Consider the following 22,181-nt stretch of genomic DNA (forward strand, 5'->3'; position numbering starts at 1 on the left):
CGTCCCCATGGTTCTCCGCGCCCGGGCCGAGCGCTAAATTCGAACGCGGCGCGGGCCGGGCGGGAGCGCGGCGGCGGAAGGGGCGACGGTTATTTCCGTTGCGGCCGTTAGCGTCTGGCGCCAGCGCCGTGCGCCGCTCGGATCCATGGCGACTCCTCCAAAGCGCGGGCGGCTGGACGGCAGGGTGAAGAAGATCGCTGTGGAGGGCAACATCGGTGAGTAGGGGGAGGGGGGCGGCCGCCGGAGGGACTGCTCCGGAAATGTGGGTGGTGGGAGGACGATTGGGCTCGATGGAGGCCTTTCCCAGCCTTGGTGGTTCTGTGTTCTATGATCGTGGAATCGTAGAACCATAGAATAGCTTAGTTTGGAAGGGACCTTAAAGCCCACCCCGTCCCAATCCCCTGCTGCGTATCAGGTTCGCTTGCACACAGAATCACACAGAATGACCCGGGTTGGAAGGGACCTCAAGGATCATGTAGTTCCAACCCCCCTGCCTGGCAGGGCCACCAAACATACACCTTTACTAGATCAAGGTTGCCCAGGGCCCCGTCCAACCTGGTCTTGAACACCTCCAAGGACGGGGCATCCACAACCTCACTGGGCAGCCTGTTCCAGGGCCTAACCACTCTCCTAGTGAAGAACTTCCCCCTAACATCCAACCTAAATCTTCCCTCTTTTAACTTAAAATCATTTCCCCTAGTCCTGCTATTGTCAGCCCTTTCGAAGAGTTTACTCCCCTCCTGGGAGTAAGTTCCCTTCAGGTATTGAAAGGCTGCAGTGAGGTCTTGCACCCCATCCAACCCGGCCTTGAGCGCTTCCAGGGATGGGGCATCTCTGGGCAGCCGTGCAGTGCCTCACTGCCCTCTGAAGGCTTTTCCCCCCTCTTTTTTATAAGCTTTCTACGTATAATATAATACAGCAATCATTACCGATTTGATACAGCTGCTACAAGGATTTAAACAAGAAAAAGAGGGAAAAGGCTTCAATTCCTTGATGATTTGTGACACTCTCTGAATCATATTTATTATGAAGCCAAACGTAAGTGTGTGGGTGTGGGACACTTATTTACGGTATGTGGAAATAGTTTCTGGTTGCTAAAGGATTAAAGGATAATCATATCAATGTTTACTAATGCTGTTCTTCTGGAATGGTTTTTTTCTACAGCTGCTGGGAAATCGACATTTGTGAATATTCTCAAACAAGCCGATGAGGGATGGGAAGTTGTTCCTGAGCCTGTAGCTAGATGGTGCAACGTCCAGCAGAACTCTGAGGAGGATTGTGAGGTATGGGAAAGGAGTGCGAGGTGAAACTTTCTCTTAAAAGCCAGTTTAATGTTCTAATATCAGACACAGCGGTCTTCCAACAGAAGAGGAATTTTGGAAGGTGTGTGTAGTAACATCTTTTTCGTGGGTTATTTTGGTATTGCTTGGGTTACCTTTGTTGTTCTTTATGCTGATTTAGGTGAGTTTGTGATCTTCAGTTGGTTCATTGTCAGATCTTCTACTTCAACTGATATATTGTGGGATAAATGGCATTTGGCAGTAGGTGATAAAAGCCTATTATCGTTTACATGGAAAAGCCTTTTAATGGAGGCCTGTTGTTTCATACTTCCCCTGTGTTCTTTCAGAGTTAAATGTTTTCTTTTTTTATTCTTGTTCATGACAGTAAAGTGAATCTAAAAACAAAACTTGCATATAAGAACTAAGCAAGCTGCTTTCATAGATTTGATTCTTAGGTGTGTTAGATTTTCTTCTTGTCCTCAGCCAGCAGCTAAGAATCTGCACCAACCAGTATCACTCTATTAGGGAAGCAGAGGAGTGAGTAGGAGGAACCAAAGCAAGAGGACTCATGGGTCAAGATAAATACCCCTAATAATAAGATCATTTGGCCGGTTTGAGGAAACATTACACTGTATATGTGACTTCTAAAATTAGTCAGGAAATACTTAAGTAAAAATTCCAAAGACAGTGTGTTTTGCAGTTTGTGCACATGTCTGTGGGTAGCTTTTGGTTGTGTGTGCTGTCAATAGTTTGTAATGTTCTCCTCGCTATCTGATTCATGCAGCAGCAGCTGTAGAATAACACAGTGCCGAACACCAGTTACACTCCTAGTAAGACAAATGTTGTCTGGTAGGAACAATAGGCTTCTTTTTCCTTGTTTTGTTTTTTTTCCTCCTTTTTTCTTAGCTTATCTGAAAATAACCACCAGTGTTTAGGATCTTGGTGGTTTCTCTTTAAATATAATTTCATACCAAAAGGTATATCTTCACTTCTCTATTTTTATAAAAGACTGTTGTCCTTTCATTGTGCCCAGTACTCTTGTAAGAAAAAGGTATTGCTTTTGTAATTGTTAGTTCTGAAGAGAGCTACATTGAGACTCAAAATACAGATGACTTAGTTCTGCACTTCTAGATCTGTATTTTCCAAGGACATTGAAATTTTAAGCATGGGTCCTTAACTTCTTACTGGCAGAACTGATAGGTAAGGGCCTTGTGCCTTGAAGAACACTGTAGCTGCAGCTACTCTGGTTGGTTCGAGTGTGGGGACGTACCTTGGGTAGCAAAACCAGACCGTTGTCCCGAGTACATTTCAGCCCCATGAAGACAGGTCTTCCAAGCAGTCCTTGGGCAGTTCAGGTAGTAGGATAGCCTGGGGCTGCACTTCATAGATAGCTCCTTTTGGAGGCTTAGTAAGTTTTAGTGCAGCTCATACCTGGCTTTAATGTCAGAGTGTTATGCTGGGCATGCTTAATATACTTGTGTAGGTACAGTTACAGGAAATTAGAGAGGAGGATAAAGGCCTGGAATTGTTGAATTTACCTGCTGTTGCTTAAGATTTGACCTCTAACACTGAGTTCAAACACTGAGATATTTTCAAACATCTAGAGATAACGTAGCAAAACAATTCAGTCAGAAGCAATTGTCTTTGATAGACTCTTTTTTAGTAAAGCTGGAGTACACAGCTTTCAGTTTCAATGGCTGAGTGGCTGCTGCAAGGTGTTTGAGCATCGATCTGTGGGCTTTGCCCTGGAGTCTGTGCTGAACCTCCCAGGTAGGGTGGGAACATTGTAAAATATTGCATCAGCAGCTCCTGTTGTAGTTACAGTATCATTACTGAACTGTAATGTGCAGGAAGATAAGAATAGCTCAGCTTCAAAATTATACTTGTCAGAATGAAAGCAATGTGGATTTTTTCACAGTGCCACTGACTTTTGTACTGATAAGTTGTTCTTTTTAATAAAGTTTTGAAATAGTGATCATAGTGATGGTGGATTTTTTGTTGTGTCTTCTTTTCTTGTTCCTGAGCATTGTAACGGTATCGTTTTCAGAGTGTTCAGTTGGATGCAGTAGGAGAGGTAATGTTACTGCTGCTTATGCACTGGGTACAAACAGGGCTGAAAGGTAAATGATAAACTTGAAATAGAGATGGATGGAGTTAGAGGTAGTGGAACAATTCTGTTTTAGCTTAATGTTGTACTTTCCCAACTTTGAAAGAATTAATATATTTGTTTAAAAACAGGAACTGACTACATCACAGAAGAGTGGTGGAAATGTACTTCAGATGATGTATGAGAAACCGGACAGGTGGTCTTTCACTTTCCAGATGTATGCATGCCTCAGCAGGATTCGGGCTCAGCTCAAATCCATTGATGGCAAACTCAGAGAGGCAGAGAATCCTGTGGTGTTCTTTGAGCGATCTGTCTACAGTGACAGGTATGTTGAAGTCCTTGAAGAGAAAAATCCTCCTAAATAAAACATAGAAATAAATGAAGAGTGCTTCTGTTGTTCCTTTCATCTTAATGTTGATGCAGGTGAATCATAGGAAGATCAACAAATGGCGTGTTAGCATTCTGTCATTTGTTTTGACAGGGAATAAATTTTACTAAAATGAGGGTTTATAATGTGGGTGTGTAACCTTAGGTTAACTGTTTCTTATTCTTTCTGGGTAGGTTTTTTATGGTTTCTGTACGCATGTTTCCTTTTAAAGAAAAAAGAGTAGGCATCAAGAAGAGCCAAGAGCAATTTCATATTATTTTTTGCATGCTCTTGTTGTCTTTTATGCTTCATGAAAGAAACCTGGCTGTTTCATATTGCAGTACCTCTCAGTTTCTTGTATTAGAAGGCTGGACTTGATTTCTGAACATTATTACATAATTCTTAAGAGTTTACTGTGTTCTGATTTATTGTAAATAAATTACCACAGTGTTTCAGTGGCTTGTAAATTATTCCTGAACAGATACCTGAACTGCAAATATTACTGTTCTTTATGGACACTGCTGAGGGCAACTACAAGGGACAGAGTTGAAGGATGAGGAAACCAGCTGTTTATTGCCAGTCCAAACGTACATAAAAGTGAGAAAGCTACAGTGTTCAGCTTAACTAATTACTGCCCTGTACATCAGCCTAAGTGATAACTGTATTCAAGCTTAGTTCTGTTTACAGAAATCTTTTGTCTTCACAGATATATCTTTGCAGCTAATTTATATGAATCTGACTGTATGAATGAAACTGAGTGGACTATTTACCAAGACTGGCATGACTGGATGAATAAGCAGTTTGGTCAAAGCTTAGCACTGGATGGGATTATTTATCTCAGAGCCACTCCTGAGGTAAGGAATAACAATTTATGACCACAAAGAGAATGGGAGTACATGTTCTGTTCCTTGCTAGAATAATGGTCTTTGTTTACGCTCCCACAGTGTCTTCTGAAAAGTGCAGATTTTAACTATAATTCTAGGGCTTTATAAATAAACTGTAGAAAGGCCACCAAGATCACCTAATCCAACCATCAACCCACCACCACTATCTACTAAATCACATAACTCAGTGCAACATCTACTTTTCTTCTGAAAACATCTGGGGTCAGTCCTTCTCCTTGGGTCCTTTTGTTTCACATGTCATCAGTTGGGGTGGCTCAATCTGCTGAGCATGGAGCAATGTTTCTGTGCTCCTAAGATAAGTAGCAAGTTGAATGTTCATTTTCAGTACACTTAACACCATTGGAAGGTTTGACAGAAGAAAAAAACAAAACAAAAAGCCTGGACTAGTGAACTAGATTTCCTCCTCATGTCTGCACAACCAACCCGTCTTTTTTTCTTTTTAATTTTGCATTTAGAAATGCTTAAATAGGATTTACTTGCGTGGAAGAGATGAAGAGCAAGAAATTCCTATTGAATATCTGGAGAAGCTTCACTACAAACATGAAAGCTGGCTTCAGCATAAGACACTGCGGTAGGATTTGTTTAAGTTACTTTGGGATGGATAAGTAGTTTTAAGGATACTCCTTAATACTTTTTCCACCAGTAAAACCAGCTTATTCTTAGATACATAGAAACATTCCTAGGGTTTAACTTTATGTATACTTCCTTAGTGGTATTTTTTTTATGACATTGTTTATTGCAAGGGTGTGTAATATGCCCTCAGTTCTTTTCACACAGAGCTCTAAATAGCTGATTATTCAATTGATTATTTAATTGATCTAGAGGTGCTTGAGAAACAGCTGTTCAGAGATCTGTATTGTATTCTGGAAGCTACACTGTAAATTTATCATCTTACTATTCAGAATTGATAGTAACTCAAATATGCAGCTCTTGTTCAGGGATTCTTAACAATAAAAACTGGTAGAGTTGCAAAATGCCTGTATTTTTTTTGCAGTGAATGACGTTTTCTGTGTTTCTGTTCTAATACAGAACGGATTTTGAATATCTACAAGAAATACCTATTTTAACGTTAGATGTTAATGAAGACTTCAAAGGCAAAAAGGACAGATACGATCACATGACTGAAAAGGTAAAGTCTGATGAAACAGAACATACTGATTATTTATGTAAATTTCAAACCTGTCAAAAATGAATTCAGGAAAAATGCTGCCTACTCAGTATGAAAGGAATCCAATTTGAGATTTCTGTTTGCCTGAAGAAGTTGTAACCCTTAGCTCAAGAAGGTGTAATGCAAAATGCATTTTAAAATAAGGCTATGCCATCAAGTGGTCTCCACATTTCAACAGCTCAGGTGTCTGATAGATTATATGGGATTCAGCTGAGGGCAACTTGATGTATTTGAGAAGTTGCAGTGAGATTACAGCCCTTAGTGATGGTAAGTGCTTGTTTTTCCATTCTTTGGCTGTAAATTGTTTACTTCACCAGAAAAGCAGCTTTGTCCTTTGTTCTCAGTTTCTCTAGTGTGAAGTAGAACCATTCACCTGATTAAAACCAGACTTCATTTGCTTTTTTAAAACTTGCTAACTGGTGGAAGAACTGATCATCCCAGCTGTGGAGTTGATATTCTTACCATCTACACTAGGCGAGGCTCAGGCATTTAAGTAGGGATTTCAGGCCATGAGGTTACTTCTAGTATTTCCTAGGCATTATCCCACAGCTGCTGTGCTCTTCATGAGGCTGGGTGCTTTGGCCTATAATGTGTGCTTACGGGTTTTAGGTCCTAACTGGATATTTTGTGTTGCCTGCTCTTCTCTGTTGCATTGTTCGCTTTCAAAGACCAGTCCTGATCCAGAGCCTTGTGTGCAAATTATTTTGATAAGGTTTCTCATGCAGTGCTACTGCTGCTACTTTCTACAATAGAGAATGGCTATCTCACGATAGTCTTCTAGTTAGAGTATTGGGACAGTTGTATGTTCTGGATTTGACCTCTTTTTCTACCTCCTTGAGCGCTGAAGGAGGAAAAAAATAGTCACAGTTGCAGGACGTGATCCAAGATCTGTTTCCATTTCACATCAGGAATTTGGATGATCTATTAGGACAAAACGTTTACAGATGTGTTCTTGGTAGGAGCATTTCTGCCAATAGAATCATGCCATGTTCTCTAGTTAATTGTTGATTCCTTTCTATGCGGTATTCTTGTTTGAGCAGGTGGGAGGGGGCAGGGAAAGTGCTTCTAGTTCTGGCTGTATCGCAGTGTAGTTGCTTACATGTTCTGGAATCTCTTGAGAGGTGGCAGTTTCTCTTGACACTTGGTTTCCTGGGTCCTGTAATGCCTCAGTTACTACATCTTTTAAAAAGGTTCTCTGGACTACGCTGTCCATCTCTTACATCTGTACTTCACTACGGGAAGAAGGACTGGCAGTTGCACACCAAAAAGACGCCAGTGATAGGAGTGCACTCTGTACATTATCTTCCTGCAGCCTTTAGGATGCAGTCTAAACTAAACTTGTAGGCATGATGCTAACCTGCTGCTTAGCACGCTGCCTGCTTTGGATACAGTTCTCATGCAATTGTATGGATTATTTGAGGTGCTGTAGTGGATCTTGGTGGGCTGAGTGGAATCCATAAAACTTTGAGTCATAGTTCTGTATACCATCTTGTGGGCCAGAACTTCAGGATTAATTTTTAGGTAACTGGCCATTTGATCTGTTCTCAATATGCAGGACACTGAGTTTAACATTAGCAGGAATCTTTATGGTGCAGTTCTACAGCATCAGCTCTTTTGAAGGACTGATTTTGCTAGGTATTGTTTTATTATTTTTTTGCCAACCTCAGATTCTGAGGAATGTATTGTCTGGATGCACTCGGCTCTTAATTAAGAGCAGTGTTGTGATAATGGCTGTGACTTGGTGTTTTTGAAATGACAGAGTTTTTTGAACTGGTCATTATCTTCTCTGTGGTTAGATTGGACCAGCATTTAAAGTAATTCGGTTGTGATGGAGGGTTGTAGTTCAGGACAATGAGTGTCATTCCAATGCATCGCTCTCCACACCTGCTAAATTACAGACAGGGTGGCCAAAAGAGTTTGTAATGGACAAGAAATGTCATGGACATCTCTAAGTTTATTCTTCTCAGCTTCTGCTCTTGTGTCCTGTGGCACGGCATAAAACAATGGAGAGGTAAATGTGGTTGCTGTGTGTTTGTGTTGATGAATTCTTTTGTGTTTGACGATATGTTTCTTTTTGCAGGTGAAGGAATTTTTGAGCACATTATAATCCTCTTTGAAGCACAGACGGGGCCAAACTGTTCCAAACATCTGTGTGATCAAAGTCTGAAGTACAACTTCTGCTTTTATAGAATGCCTCTGGAGAGGCAGGACTCAACTCTTTTGATTTAGTTGAGAGGAACAAGCAAACTTTGTGGATAGAGGAATTATTAAATAAATCAGTAGATCTATTCAATGTTATACCAAGTAATACGGACAGATTGTGAAGATATTAGAGTTCTGAGAGTTCCTGGATATTTTGCCTGTTTATCAATCAGACCAATAAGTTCTTCTGTAGTATTTTACTGTATTTTTTATTATTATTATTATTTATTTTGTGCCCAATAGCTGTTTAATTTTCAAGAATATAGTGGGTTTTTTTGGATCTCTTGTGAAGTATTTTAGTGGAGTTGACTTGTTTCTGATGTCTTATTTTCTGAGGAAGAAAACATATAAAAAACATTGCTGGTGAGGGAGTTTTAATATAACCAGGAGTTTTGTATTACAAGGTCTATAAAAAGTCATCCGACAATTTTGATAGGTGAAGTTTGCAGAATATACTGAGCTGAAGCAAATCCAAATGTCCGGAATACTGTAGATAAGGAATTTAGATTTTAATCTCATTTTGCACCGCAAAATAGGATATTAAGAGGCGTTCAATTCTCTAGCGTGTGTTGTATTTTTTCCCCTCAACTTTTCATAATACAGAGCTGGGTTTGGTTGTTGCTGTCTTCTTTTCCTGCAGAGGAGTGTGGTTCTCATACTGCAAATGGAAGAAAAAAGTCTTGTGGGTGATGATCATCTCTAACTGAAGTGTTTCTATACATTTACTTTAACAGATTTTGAATGTCAGTGGTTTTCTGCTTCTGTTATAGCTTCTTCATTTGTTTGCTGGCTGTTATATATAATACTGCCGTTTTTGTGGTTGGTGGTCCTTAACCACCATCTTGTATAAAGAAGGGGAGAACCTTGTGGAGTAACTGTTGTAGTGCATTTTGTTTCATTAACCGAGTCATTTTTGTTTCAGGTACTGAAAATATGAGCTCTACAGGGTGCGAATCTTTAGTGCCATGTGTGCTCTTTTCTGCAGCTTTAGACACTTCTGATTGATTGCACAGTTGGCTTTTGAATGCAAAACTTTCATTGTATCTAAAGCATTTTATTGTCTGTTGTGGTGCCTGTGTAACTTCCTTATTTGTGAGGAGATTTCTTCATTTGTTGTTGGAATTGTGCTAGCGTGCTCCAGCTGTTGACTGAAAAATAAAAATGGTTGGAAAGACTTTTTTGGTGCTTAATGTTGTTAGCTTGTCTCCTAAGGTAAAAATGGTGAAGGTTGTCGGTTTGTAATACTAGTACCATGGATGAATTAGAGATGATGTATGTTTGGAGTGTTCACTAATATTTCTGTTGTGCTGAATGGCTTCAGGTTTTTTTCTTATATGGGAATTAATGGCTGTGGCATAGAGGTACAGGATTGGATAAAATGTATCATGTGTATTTCCTGATTGGTGGGAATGTTTTGTGTGATGTGTTCCTGATAGCAGCGTATAGCAGTGGACTGTTTGTGACTTCCAGATGGCCTGCTAAAGAAGAAGGATTATTGGAGTGAGGTGGGTGAAGATTCAGTTCAGACTTACTTGAAACGCAGCATTTTCAAGTGTTCTTGGCGGCACTCTGAATAGTAACAACTTCTTTTGACTAACAGTGCAATTCTTCCTGCTGTTTTGGCTGTCAGAAACTTGGATTTAATTACAGGAATTGGAAATGACAGTGCTCATTTAAGGGAGTAAACAAGTCTGAGTTCACATAAAGACTTCTTTCAAACCCATCACAGAGTGCACACACACTCTGTGGCAGGTTATCTGCATCCCGTTCCAGAAAACTTTATGTAATCTCTCACTGCCAAGTTTGAGTTTGAAGGAGCAAAGTCACAACCAATTACTAGAATGTTTTTAATTACTGTGAACAAGATTTAAAGAAACAAACAAAAAGAAACCCAGCAGCACTGAAGTGGATTGAAGTGTGAGAAGCTACAGTTATTTGTATGTAGGACAGATGCAGCATAAACAAAAGTAGCCATGTGTGTGTACTCTGCTCTGTCTCTGCCTTGACTGAAGCCTCACAGCTCCAACACTAACTCAGATTTCTGAATTTGTCAGGATTCTTATATCTACTATAAACCAACCGCAAAATAGGATTGATGTGTTGTTTTTTTGCCTGTTAGAGATAAGGAAGGTTATTGAACTGATATCTGCTGTTCAGCTGTGGTGTTTTTTCACTGTTTGAGCACTCTCCCCCTTTCTCTTCCCCTGGGCAAGAGATACTTTGATGGAACTGTTAGAAGTGCCTGCTTGTTTTAACCCAGTGTCCTCACGATTAGGAAACAAAATTGGTATGTAGGTTTTCTGTCTTTTTTTCCAGTTAAGATACAGATTCAAATATTGATGGGTGGTGTTACAATTGCTCTGCAAGTACTTATGACTAATGAGCATAGTATTGCCTCGTTGTGTTTTCAGTCCTTGCAGTTGCTTTTTGTACAGTGGGGATTGTAGCTTCTCTTAATATAAATGCTGCTTATAACAGCAGTCTGTTTCTTTTAATACGAATGCCGTTTGTAACAGCAGTCACTTTTGTAGATAGAACTTAGTTAACGCACATTATTGTAAATTATAAATCAGTAGAAATAACTCGACTGATTCGTGTTTACTTAAGCAGAACTCATCTTAATGAAATTGTATATAGACTGCGGTTAGTGTAGAGATGATTATGTTCTTTTTCCTGCAATTAAAGACTCTAGAAATCTATTTGTAAAATGGAAGTGACCCAGAAGGTCTTTGCTATGAACTGTTAAACATAGACTGGGGAAGAATGTGTGTTGAATTAGTGTATCGTAGCTGGGACGGTGGAGTGGAGGGAAGTATGCTTGCTATTTCCAGGATATTTTTGCAAAGATAGGTAGGGAGGCTCCAAGGCTGTTTGCCCAGCTCCCTTTTAGACTCTGTGTGACCTAGAGTAAATCACTCCACCTCAGTCTTTTCATCGTTAAAATATTGATATCTCCTTATCTCTTCAGAAGGCTGGGAGAACTAGTTAATATTGATGTGCTGTTTTGTAGGTCAGAAGTGCTCTATTAAATAATCAAGAGTGAACGTCAGCCTATTTTTAGACTCTTCAATGGGTTGTTTTGCTTTCCTCAAAAAGGGGCCAGTGGCCCCACTTCATGCATGACCTGTAGAAATTGTTTTAAATAATTTTAAAAGCCATCAGTGCAACGTCTCTTGGGTTAAAGTTGGTTCACTGAAAAACATGGCTGCTGAAAACTGGCGCTGTTGGTGCAGAAGCTGTTACTACAAATTGAATAATGAAACAAAAACAGCTGTCAAAATGTTTGCTGTAGTCCATGTAGCCAGTGGTAGTGGTGATGCAGTTGTGCAGTTATGCACAGAATTTGCCACAGGAGGTCATTCTATCCTCAGATCTCTCCTGTTGAGCTGGCTGCAGTGGATAGCATTGGTGTTTTAACATTGAATGGCTTTGGAAAAGTTAAAGATAGGAAAGGTTAATTTTTTTTTCTTTGCCAGAGCAGAAGCATAAAACTGATTAATAAATACTCTACTGAATGAGCTAAATCCTGATCTCTGTAGGTAGGGAAATAAAACAAGCCTCTGCTGGATTAAGGAAAAGACTCTAAAAGGCTGATCTAATGGGAGGGGTTTTGACATGAGGTCTTCCGTGCAGCCACCAGCTGTTTCTGCTCTGTGAGTGAATATTAGCACATAGATAACACTAATCCTGGTGTGCCTGTGTGATAACATCTTCTAGTGTTGAACTATCAGGCCCAGATGCAGGCAGTGAGCAATACAAGTGCTGTTAGTGTGCCGGGGAAAATAAAGCAGCTGAGAATTCTGCTGAAGTCATATTTAGTACTTAATGTACCAAATACAAGCCTGAAGGTCCCTATGGCTACTCTGTAATTCTGATTGAAATCAATTAGTGACAAAGAGCATAGATTGTGTGCTGAGCTTAAGTGGCCATGTGATTAAATTATGTTACCTTAGGTCAGTATTCTGCTAGCGTGTGCAATCAGTGTAACGCACGGGGGTAAAATCTAGGCTCTTGGGTGTAGATGACTTGTTCTTAGGTCAAGGTTTCAGTCCATGAATATAGGCATTCTGACAGCAGCTACTCTAGTTTTTATCGTGCATGTCTGTTAATAATACTGACAGACCATGGAACAGGCACTCTGTTTCTGAGAGCTGTTTACAAAGATGTTCCCATTGCAGTTCGTTCGGAACATTTTCCTATTTTTTTCTGCAGTTTTCCTTCCTGCGTTTTATGCTTCTCTCTCCGATTTAATTGAGTTGTTTTGCTTTGTCTTTTAATAGCTATCAAATACATTGTCTTGTAAAAGCTTTAGTGAAATTGTTAAATTTCACTAGTTTGCAGCCTGTTTGCGGATGCAGCTTTGCTGCTTTTCCAGTTTTCTGTTTCAGGTATCCTAGTCCTTTTTGTGTGCACAGCTGATTGCTGAGGCTCCTTGTACTTCTTCACGGCTTCAGCCCTGTCTATGGATATGTGCTGGCAGTGTGCCCTTTTGTTCCATAATTATCTTCAAATTTTACTCCGCTAGTTTCCTCGAAACAGTAGCTATTGCCCTCTGTTAAGTTCTCACTGCACCTTTTGCTTTGTCCTTTGGAGTTAGCTGGTGGCCTTTACCCTGACTCTCTCAGCTGAGTACAGTGGCCTCAGGTCATTGACTTGTTTTGTTGCGGCAGACTCCTGGTCTGTGTTGGCTGCCTGTTTCCTGTCTATGCTGCACCTCGGGAGGAGAAGATTTGCTGTAAAAGAGCAAACCTTACTTTTTAGGTATCTGCTCCTGATTTGCTCCACTGCTTGTTTCATGAGGGTGTATTGCAATGGTCCAGGGTAGTCAGGTAGGTATTCCGTGTGTGCTTATCCTTGTCAACAGCTGCTTTGCTGTCTGCTTTTTTATCATCTGAAGGGAAGACATCAAGTCCACTGACATGCAGTTTGTTTTACCTGGGGTTTCTGGTGCACTGTACTGTAGCCACAGTCTAACAGTGGCATTTTGGTATTCTGAATGATAGGCTTACTGTCAGTTTTGACAAAGAGACATGTCTATGTTCTGTGGAGCTGAGCATTTCTAGGTCTTTGGAGAGCTAACCAAGTTTCCCTGATGCGGGGGAATTTTCCATTTTCTTGGGCAGTCTATTTTCAGTGTGTCTCATGCTATTGTGCAGACACTTACAATTGGCTTTCCATAGTTAATGGACACCCCTGCTATGGTTACACTCAGGTGTGGAGTACACACTGATCTCACTGTCTGAGCTCTTACTGCTACAGCTGTAGTGTATTTATTCTCTGTCCTCCTTGAACTTAATCACAGCTTAAGCACAAGTCCTGCCTTTTGCCCAGAATGGAGACACCTAAGATACCATGGCATGGTATGTGCTATAAGTTATTTCTAAGACTGCTAAGTCTTAAGGCTTTATTACATATTTAGGCTTGTGTGATACACTTAGAATCTTGATCATATTTGTAGTTACTTAGCTCATTTAAGTAATGGCTTCTTCTGATATCTTTTAATGACATAATTAGTGTATGCATCCGCTGGGGCTGAAAGAGTTTGCCTGTGCTAAAGATGAGACACTAACTCTGTCTGAAAGTTTCCTTTTTTTTTCTAGGGTTGCTCAGCCATGACAGACTCAAAGTAATAGTGCATCTTAGTTTTATGTTTTATTGACAGTGTGCACTTACCCATTGCTCTCAGATGAGAACATCTCCAGCATCTAGTTGTACTTTTGGCTTTAAATACAGCTGTTAGCATTCCTTCTGGGATTGCCTTTACAATCCCATTATTGGCAGTAGGTCAGAAAGCACTGTTAAAATTGTAGTAATTCTCTGTCTGCTTTCTGTGGAGTACAGACTGAAGGTATCCAGAAATGCTGAAGTCCCTCTGCAGAACCATCCTTTTTGTCACTTTCTGTCAAGGGTGTTTTCTGTCTCAGAATATGCTCATCTAATTTTGAAGTTTTTTTGTTTGCTTGTTTTTCTGCTATGCTGATCTCTAGCACTGGATTATAAACTGATTCTCTTTCCTGTGTATCACACTGCTGCCTATGGACTGAATCTTTTGCATTTAATTTACATAAAACCGCACATACATTGGATGGTGATACTGCTTTTCTCTGTTACTTTACCTCTTGAGCTCCTACAGTTTGAGCCTGTATTTTTGGGGTCAGCTACAAGCTGTTACTGTGCTGGTCCTTGTCATGATTAGCTGGAGCTGCTTTAGATATTGAAAAGCATTTCTGTAGGTGATCAACCCTGTTCCTACTACATTTCTTGCTGGCTGGAATAATATGTTCATTGAATGATCATTTTTCATTAAGAAATACGTAGGGTTGTGAAACTGCATTCAGGTGCTGGAATTCTCATCCTCTTAATGTAAGTACTAATTTCCACTAGTGCTTCTTCATTTGTGCTTTCCTGCTGTGTGTGTGTTGGTTGGTTTTTTTTTACTGTTTATTGTTTTGTGGAGTGAGCTGTCAATATGTTTTCCTATAAGTCTTTACAGTCTGTCTGTTAAAGGAATACTGCGTTGACCAAAAACCCTGGATAAGTAGTCTGAGTATTTCATGTATTTCATGCATTGAACTGTGTAAAGGTGTCTCTTTTTTTCTTTACTTTTATTTATAATAGAAGGCTTTATTTCTTCAGTATGGTCTTCTGTGGCCAACTTGGTGTATGAGTTGGCATTTAGTGTTCTCAGCAGGGTTTTTCTTAACATCCTGCCTTTCTGATACATTTTTAGAAGCTTGTTATGAATCCCATAAATGTGAAGAGATTGGTATGTTAGATACACTGGTATCTTATGCTAAGTAACATGAAAGGGCTCCTTATAAAATGCAATTGGCCTTTATTTACTGAAGAACTGCGACTGCAGTTTAGTTTCTTAGGGTTGTGCACACCAATGAAAATACTATGCTTTAGATGCTCTGCATCAACCCTGCAGCTTTCTTCAAGAACAATGCCAACAGTTTGGGAGCTGGTGCCACCCACGGTGCTTTTAATATAATGTTCATCCTTGTTTTTCAGTGCTGTTTTTTACCCATCGTGGCTATGTGTTGTTTGGTTTGTTTGTTTGTTTTTAAATGGGAACTGTAAGCTTTTAATAGAATGAACTTGAATCTGCAGTAACAACATGAAATGTTAGTATTCAGGATTTCTTATTTTTTGCTGTAGTTCTGTTACTGGTAGTCTTGTATAGATCCCTTTTCAGAGAACGAGTCAGTAGCATCTGTACTGCTGATAGCAATAAGGGCCTTATGTGTTCTTTATTTCCAACCTTTTAGTTGCTACATGAATGATAGGGGTGTGTTGAAGGAGCCAGAAGGAAGTTCTTGGGTGCTCTTTAAAACAGAATGAGTTGAGACAGATGTTACAAGGAAAAAAAATTGTTATAAGCCTTGACATAGTGAATGCACTGATATACCTGAAATTAAGAGTGAGATGTGAACAGATGAGTAGAATGTAGCTCTTGATGTGGCAAGGTGTGATGCTGGCAGGAGCCAAGATATCATCTCTGTAAACAGTGGTTGATGCTGCAAAACATATGTATCTGGGAAATGTGAAAGATGGAAATATCTCAGTATTGCTTAAAGTGCTTCTGTTTGCTTCCACAGATTGAAGAGGCAGACAGATGTTGGAAAGGGAGATAGTCATGTGGTAGAACTGGGTTACTTTTCATTCATATGACTTTTACAGTTTTGCTCATTTGGCAGCAGATGAGAGGTAAGAATAAGATGCCCCCAACTTAACCTTTGGCTCACACTCAGCCTCACTTTAAAATAGTTTCACAAAAATCAAACCAGGAAGCAGAGACCATAGAGAGGGAGAAACTTTCAGTCCTTACAGGAAATAACTGCTATAAGCCAAGATGAGATTGAAGCACTTGCAGGCTAGTTTTGAAGTAGAGTATTGCAAAATGGAAGCTATTAAGTTCTCTGCAGCATGTGAAATGCATCTGGATTCTTAGGAAGAAATAGTTATGTGACTTGCACATTCTAATTGAGGCTAGTAGGGCTGTACTGTGAGCAGTAAAAGAAGCGTGGCTTCTGCTTTAACTAGTCTGTATGCTGTGGAAATTCTGCTGAACAGCAATGTTTCATCAACTTGCTTCTGTTTAGCAAAAGTAATGAGATAATTATATCCACAGGATCATATTTTCTTGTTCTTCAGTAGCCAGAATGAGGGCCCACAGTGCCTGATAGGTTTTCAGTTTGTGGACTAACTATTCTTAGCAGTGACTTGCACTGTGTAACTTACAGATGCGATAGGATGTATGAATGTGAGCATCCTGACAGAAGGCTTGCTATCTCTAGCCTTTCGCAGATCCTTTAGAAATAGTCTTTGAGAAGTCTGCAGCCTATGAATTGGTGTTACTGTTGTAGGCAGCTATGACTAGTTAAGCTTTTTTGAAGGGAAGAAGTGAACTGAGTAGGAAGTGATAGAATTAGTAGTAATTTTTACTGTGCATGTGTAAAATTTTAGCACTCTTAAACAGGATATAGAACAAGTGAGTAGTTTAGAAACATTTTCATGCCCTAGAGGGGTTCTAAGGAGAGGTGAATTGCTGCAGTCTATGTAAGCCAAATGTAGCATGTATGTGCTACCTATATATATTACTAATTAAATTTCCATCATTTGAGCTTGAAGATTTAATGTTCTTTATAAAGGGAACATGGTATCTTATTACAGTAACAAAGCTGAACTTTAAAAATAATTTTGAAACCTTTATCAAAGTTTGTTTTGTTGTTTTTTTTAAAATCTAAATCAAGGCATTGACTCTTACTGTCACCTGCTAACATGATTGAATGTAGCCGAAAGAAGTATTGGCCTCCATTTAGAGAGGACTAAATAGAAGCAGTGTGTAGATTGTTCTCTTCTCTGGTGTCCAGGTCACATGGGAAAATGAACAAAATCTGTTTTGGACTTGGGCTTTTGCTGTGGACTGTGCTGTGTCCTTCATTGAACCAAGCAAGGTGTGGGAATGGGCAATGACCTGGATGAAGTAGAGCACTTCAAGTAGCATGCTGAGTAGTAATGAGTCCAGCAGAGACTAGACCAAGCAGGTTGGTAGATGTTAGAACGAAATTGATTTGTGGAATTTTACTTCCAGGTTTGGAAGTGCAATGCTGAAATGTCTGTTCAGCTGATTGTTATGTTGTTGATAGAGAAGGATAAAATCCAACCTGTTTTTCTGTCGAAGACAACTGCTCAAAGAAGTACAAAGTGCCTCTCTTAAGACCTGATTTCAGAGCTATCACAATGTATCAAGGTTACATCCTGTACCTCCTAGCAGAAACAGTGACAGGTGCAGGTGGGGTAAATCCCAGTACTGCTACAGCTGGAGTGATCTATGCCATTAACCTGTATTACCTTGGGAAATTGCCAAAGCTTTGGCTTTCAGGTGTGTGCTGAGTTCCTGCCTTGCCAGAGATACAGCCAAAACTCTGTTCTGGATCTTGCACGCTTGGCACTTGAGGGAGTAACAATGGGAGAAAGAAAATTAAAGGGGAGTGGAAAACCTTAAGAACTTATTTTAATATCCTCGCTTTCCTTCTTTCTCACACACAACACAGTTTGTTATGACCTGGGCTACCTACAATGGTTATGTATTTTGCAACTTGTAGGTGGTGACTGATGGAGCTAAAGAGACTTGCAGCAAGCTCACTGTGACAAGGAGTCTCTACTGTCTAGATATGGAGTTAATGTGGCAGAGTGTGGCTAACAGGACAATACTGCCACAGTAGTAGAAAGAAGCAGTTTGAAAGGGCTTAGATGCTCTAGAGGCAGGATTAGGGTCATCTACCCTTTTGACACAAGTAGTGATTAAGAGCTGCTTTTAAGGTGTTCTCTTGTACTTTTGTTTTACCAAATAAACATAGGTAAAGTGTGAAGGAGGCCTTTGCAATTGTGGCAAGCCTTTTTGTCTTACTTTCTGCTGGCATAATTCCTCAAGTCAAAAAAGTTATGTCTGCCAGTGCAGGTGTATTCTGGGGAGGTTTGAGTAAGTTCTAGCAAAAATATTTTGTTCACAGAAGGCTACGCTTGTCTTACAAACCCTTTGCTGGCATAAAGCAAGGTATAGCTATCCTGAGTTAGCTCACAGTGTAGATTTGGCCTGAGTGTAAAGGTCTGGGCAAAGCTCTTTATTTGAACTAGGACTTAGTTAAAGAACATGTTGTAAGAGAATGAGGATTTCTCCCCCCTGGTCCTGGCATGTAATATACCGCCAAAGAAGACCCTGTTTTTTGTTGTTGTTTTTTCTAGAAAGTGTCTCAAATGGGACTCAGAAAACCGTCATTTTCAGTTCTAAACTTCACTTTGAAATTCTTATCTAAGTTTTGCTTGTCAGAGGGGAGAGGGAGAAAGCAACCTCCAATCCAGCTAAGCACACCTGATTCCAGGCTTGGGTTTGTTTGCTTGATGTTCAGCTATGCAGACAAGCTCTCTGTAAATATTTAATTAAAGTGGTTACAGTGGTGTTTTGCTTTGACACTCCTAGAATTTATAGTACTTGTGCTCTGCATATAAGCTTGCTTTTTTCCTTCATATTTTAATTGTGCTCGGTTTGAGAATAAGTATTCAGTGACTTTTAAAACTAATGTGAGATGGGGGAGCAAAAGAAATGCACAGCATTTAGAAGAGAGCATATGTCTAAGGTTTTATTTTGTAAGAAAGTTGATTTTATTATTATTATTTTTTTAACCCTGAGAAGCCTCTTTTCCATCAGAAAAGAAGGGCAGAGCAATGCTGACTTGCTGCTTTTAAAAATATTCTTTTAAAAATCCAAGACCAGTAAAAAATATACCACAGATATAAAGGATGTGCAGACAGCCTTTGTTTCTGAAACATGCATTGCTGTAGTACTCAGACTTCTCATACTAGAGCTGAGTTTGCTTTTCTTCCATCTGTAAGCAATTGGTTAAGCATAGTTAAATATTACTAAGAAAGGAAAAGGGTGTTATGACTTCTCTGTAATTACTGGATTTGTATCTAATCTTCATAGAGCGGTGAGTCTTTTCAGAGATTAGTGAAAATCTACACCCTCACCCCGCCCCCATTTTAAGTTTCTTCTCTTGTTCTGGCTAGTGCTACAAATTGCTTACCACTCGTGTGCTCACTGCCCCAGCATAATGTTGCACAACCTCCATCTCCAATGATTTGCAGCAAATATTCTAATTAAATTGTTTATCAGTGCTCATCTATTTGTTTGTTCAAAGCTGAGTGCTGTATGAGTTAGATAAATGTCTTTCAAGTGGATGAAAGAACAAGTTCAGAGGCAGTTAGACAGTCACTAAAAGCTTGTTTAAGACCTTAAAAGTACCTCTGCTGAAGTGCTTTTTTTTTTTTCCTCTTAACAATCTTTTTATTAGAAGAGACTCCACTGACAGTCATTAATAGTATTTTGACCTAATAAAGCTTGGCTTAGGTGAACTAGTTTCTAATTCTTGTAGCAAAGATTTTCCTATTTGCACAGAACTGTATTTGTTCAGAGGTTCACGTTTTCCCTGCCCTTTTCATTTTGAAAGCATTCTGCAGCCTTTGTAATCTTTCTGGAACTTCCCCCTCCTGAACCCTTTCACTTTTTCTTGGTTTTCTCTGACATTTCTTCTTTGCTCAACATCTTTATAGAATTTGGCCATCTGAAATTAAAGTGGTTATGTCAAAATATTTGATGGTCTCAGGTGAAGATTCTGCTGAGGGACTTTCTGGGCAATTCCTCTGAAGAGCTTTTTCTTGTCCAATATGACTCAGGTAACTCCCCATCAGCTCTGCTATATGACTGAGAACCAGTTGGAGGTGTAGTGAAAACAGCTTCCTTCTTACCAAGTTTTCTATGCCACTTGAGGTTTGTTGAGAAGCTTATGTTTTCATATGCCTTACTGTTGTGTTTTTGTTTTTTTTTATTTTATTATTATTGTTATTATTTTCCACAGTGATTTGAGAAAGCTGAGATTATTTTGTCCTCTCAGTCCAGGAACAATTGCTCATTTTTTCCCATCAGTGACTGGAAAGAGGCAAACATCTCACTGGATCTCATCCCTCTGGAACTCTCCTTATCTGCCTCTACAGAAACATGCAACCTGAGGTTAACATTTCATTTCATTTCTGTCTCTGACTCCCCTCAGCCTAGCACAGTCCACGATCTTCCTTTACTCATTCTCAAAGACTGTGTGTGATTGGGCTTAATCTTATGTCACTTCATCATTGGGGAATGTCACTTGACTCACTTGGCACCTCTCTACATAAACTGTCAGTCTGTTTTCTCAGTGATGCTCAGATCAAAGGAGCACAGTTTCTGTGTGAGCACATCAGGTGAACTTCCTTGAGCTTTCAAACCTTTTTTCTGCCCAGCAGTGCCTATCAAACCCCTTGCAAGTTCTGCAGGGGCTTTACAAGGAGCTGCTAGGTACTGAAGTGTTGTTTTAGAGAAACATGCCTGCAGCCTCTGGCCAAAGTTTGTAGTTCGTTGGTGACTCCATCCATAGTTTATTGCTGTGTAACCACACAACATAGTTGCTACTCGATAATGATGGTTAATTATGGTTTCAGTTTATCCTGTCTCATGATTGCCTTTCCTGTAATCTCTTAGTACATGGAGTTTGGTTTTTGGTTTTCTTATGTAGGAAGAATCTCTGAAATCTTTGTGAAAGTCTGGCTAATTTCATCCCAGATCACTGAAAATCAGTGAGCATCGTTGTAGTGCTATCTTTCTGTACTGTGCCTCTCCTGCCAAGCTAGCAAGCTGCCCTGGCTTTCCTAAAATGCCTTCAGCACATGCACACTTAGTCTTGTAGGCAGATACGCCTCAGTTCTACTTGGCATTCTGGTGGAATAAGCTGGAGACACTTTAATCAGGTGGAGTGGGGACTGAAGTAACTAAGGTACCTCAGCATAAACGAAAGTATGGCTGTATACCCAGACCTACAGGTCATTTCAGCAGATGAACGGAGTAATTCCAAGACAGTTCAGAGCTGGTTGAGGTATCCAGAAATGGAAAGGAGAAGTGGAAAGCAAGTGAAGCTGTTTGCCCAATCCCCCTGAGTTAAAAGCCTCTAAAGTGCTTGTGTTAGATTGTTGTTCACTGTGCTAGCTGTGAAGGGTGATAGTTGTGCCCTGGGCCCTTTGCATCTACCTTGCCCTGCTGTTTAGAGTACTGATTTCTCCTTTCACTTTGTATGTGAATAGGGTGGCAAGCTTTGGAGCTGAGCTGAACTGCTCCAAGTTAGGGAGGCTGGATCTTCATGTTCCTGTTTGGTCAGTCCTAACTTAAAATACAAATCTTGAAGTTATTTGAATGCTGATGTGTTTGTTGCCGGTTTCTGTGGTAGTACTACCATAAACTTTCCGTTTTTAGTTTCTGGTGAGCTACAATGGCAAGTGGTATTTTTCTGGCTTAGAAAGGGCACACTTAGAAAGTTCTTTGCCCCTTTCCTTCCAAAGAAAGAGGAGCTGTTTTCTGTATAAGCATGGGTAGATAGGAAAAGCCAAAGGCTTGTGATAGTAGTAGCAATCTGACTGCCTTTGTTAACTCCCACAGTTGTTTGTCTTGGCCATAGAGAGGAAAAAATGCTTTTTGTTGTTCTGTGTTAAACTTGTTTGACTTCCTGATGGTAATAAGAGTTCAGTAGAGCCCCAGGGCCTGCACAGCTGATTGAGAAGAGTTTTAAGCTGGAATCTGGATCAGTCAGGCTGCTGACTGTTTCACCTGGTGACTGACAGTCCTGTTTTGCTACAGTCTGGCCCCAGGCCCTTTCAGAAGTCTTTGGGCAAAAGATAAATAATCTCTTTTATTTGTCCTAGGTACCCGTACAGCTCCTGGTATGGCTGGCAATATCTAAGACTCTTGCAGTCCTCCAGTGTGTGCTACCGTAAAGCTGAAAAGTGACTTACCCCAGCTGCACAAAGAAAGAACAGAAATGCATCAAAGGTAAAAGAAATCCACAGCCCCAGCTTGTGGTTGTTGCTTTCTGACCAATCTATAACCAGTGTATGCTTCAGCTGTACACATGACTTAATTTTTGCTTGGGCATTTCCGGCTTGTGGTTTTGTGACGGGAACAAGAAAAACACGAACTGGTTCTCTAGTTAAACAGATCTCAGTGTTTGGGACGGTGCATGTGGGATGAGCAAGTGTTCTCTGGGGAAAATATCTTGTGGGAAGTACC

General features: G+C 40.1%; 2 protein-coding genes across 2 annotated transcripts in view; both read left to right on the plus strand.

Moving 5' to 3' along the window:
- The first annotated feature begins 97 nt into the window (after window positions 1-97).
- DCK (deoxycytidine kinase) lies at window positions 98-9,204 on the plus strand. Its single transcript, XM_015861506.3, has 7 exons — window positions 98-215; window positions 1,165-1,283; window positions 3,519-3,712; window positions 4,461-4,608; window positions 5,115-5,230; window positions 5,689-5,788; window positions 7,908-9,204. Exons 1-7 carry the CDS (start codon window positions 146-148, stop codon window positions 7,932-7,934), a joined length of 774 nt encoding a protein of 257 aa, XP_015716992.1. The 5' UTR covers window positions 98-145; the 3' UTR covers window positions 7,935-9,204.
- Window positions 9,205-10,300: 1,096 nt separating this feature from the next.
- SLC4A4 (solute carrier family 4 member 4) overlaps window positions 10,301-22,181 on the plus strand; it is a 214,631-nt gene continuing 202,750 nt past the window's right edge. Inside the window, exons 1-2 of the mRNA XM_085546823.1 lie at window positions 10,301-10,316; window positions 21,818-21,944. Of these exons, the coding sequence (XP_085402949.1) occupies window positions 21,934-21,944 (11 nt within the window). The 5' untranslated portion in view covers window positions 10,301-10,316; window positions 21,818-21,933. The remainder of the gene's footprint in view (window positions 10,317-21,817; window positions 21,945-22,181) is intronic.

Source organism: Coturnix japonica, chromosome 4, assembly GCF_054131305.1.
Source record: "Coturnix japonica strain WE chromosome 4, WE-NBRP24, whole genome shotgun sequence".
NCBI classification, from domain to species: domain Eukaryota; kingdom Metazoa; phylum Chordata; class Aves; order Galliformes; family Phasianidae; genus Coturnix; species Coturnix japonica.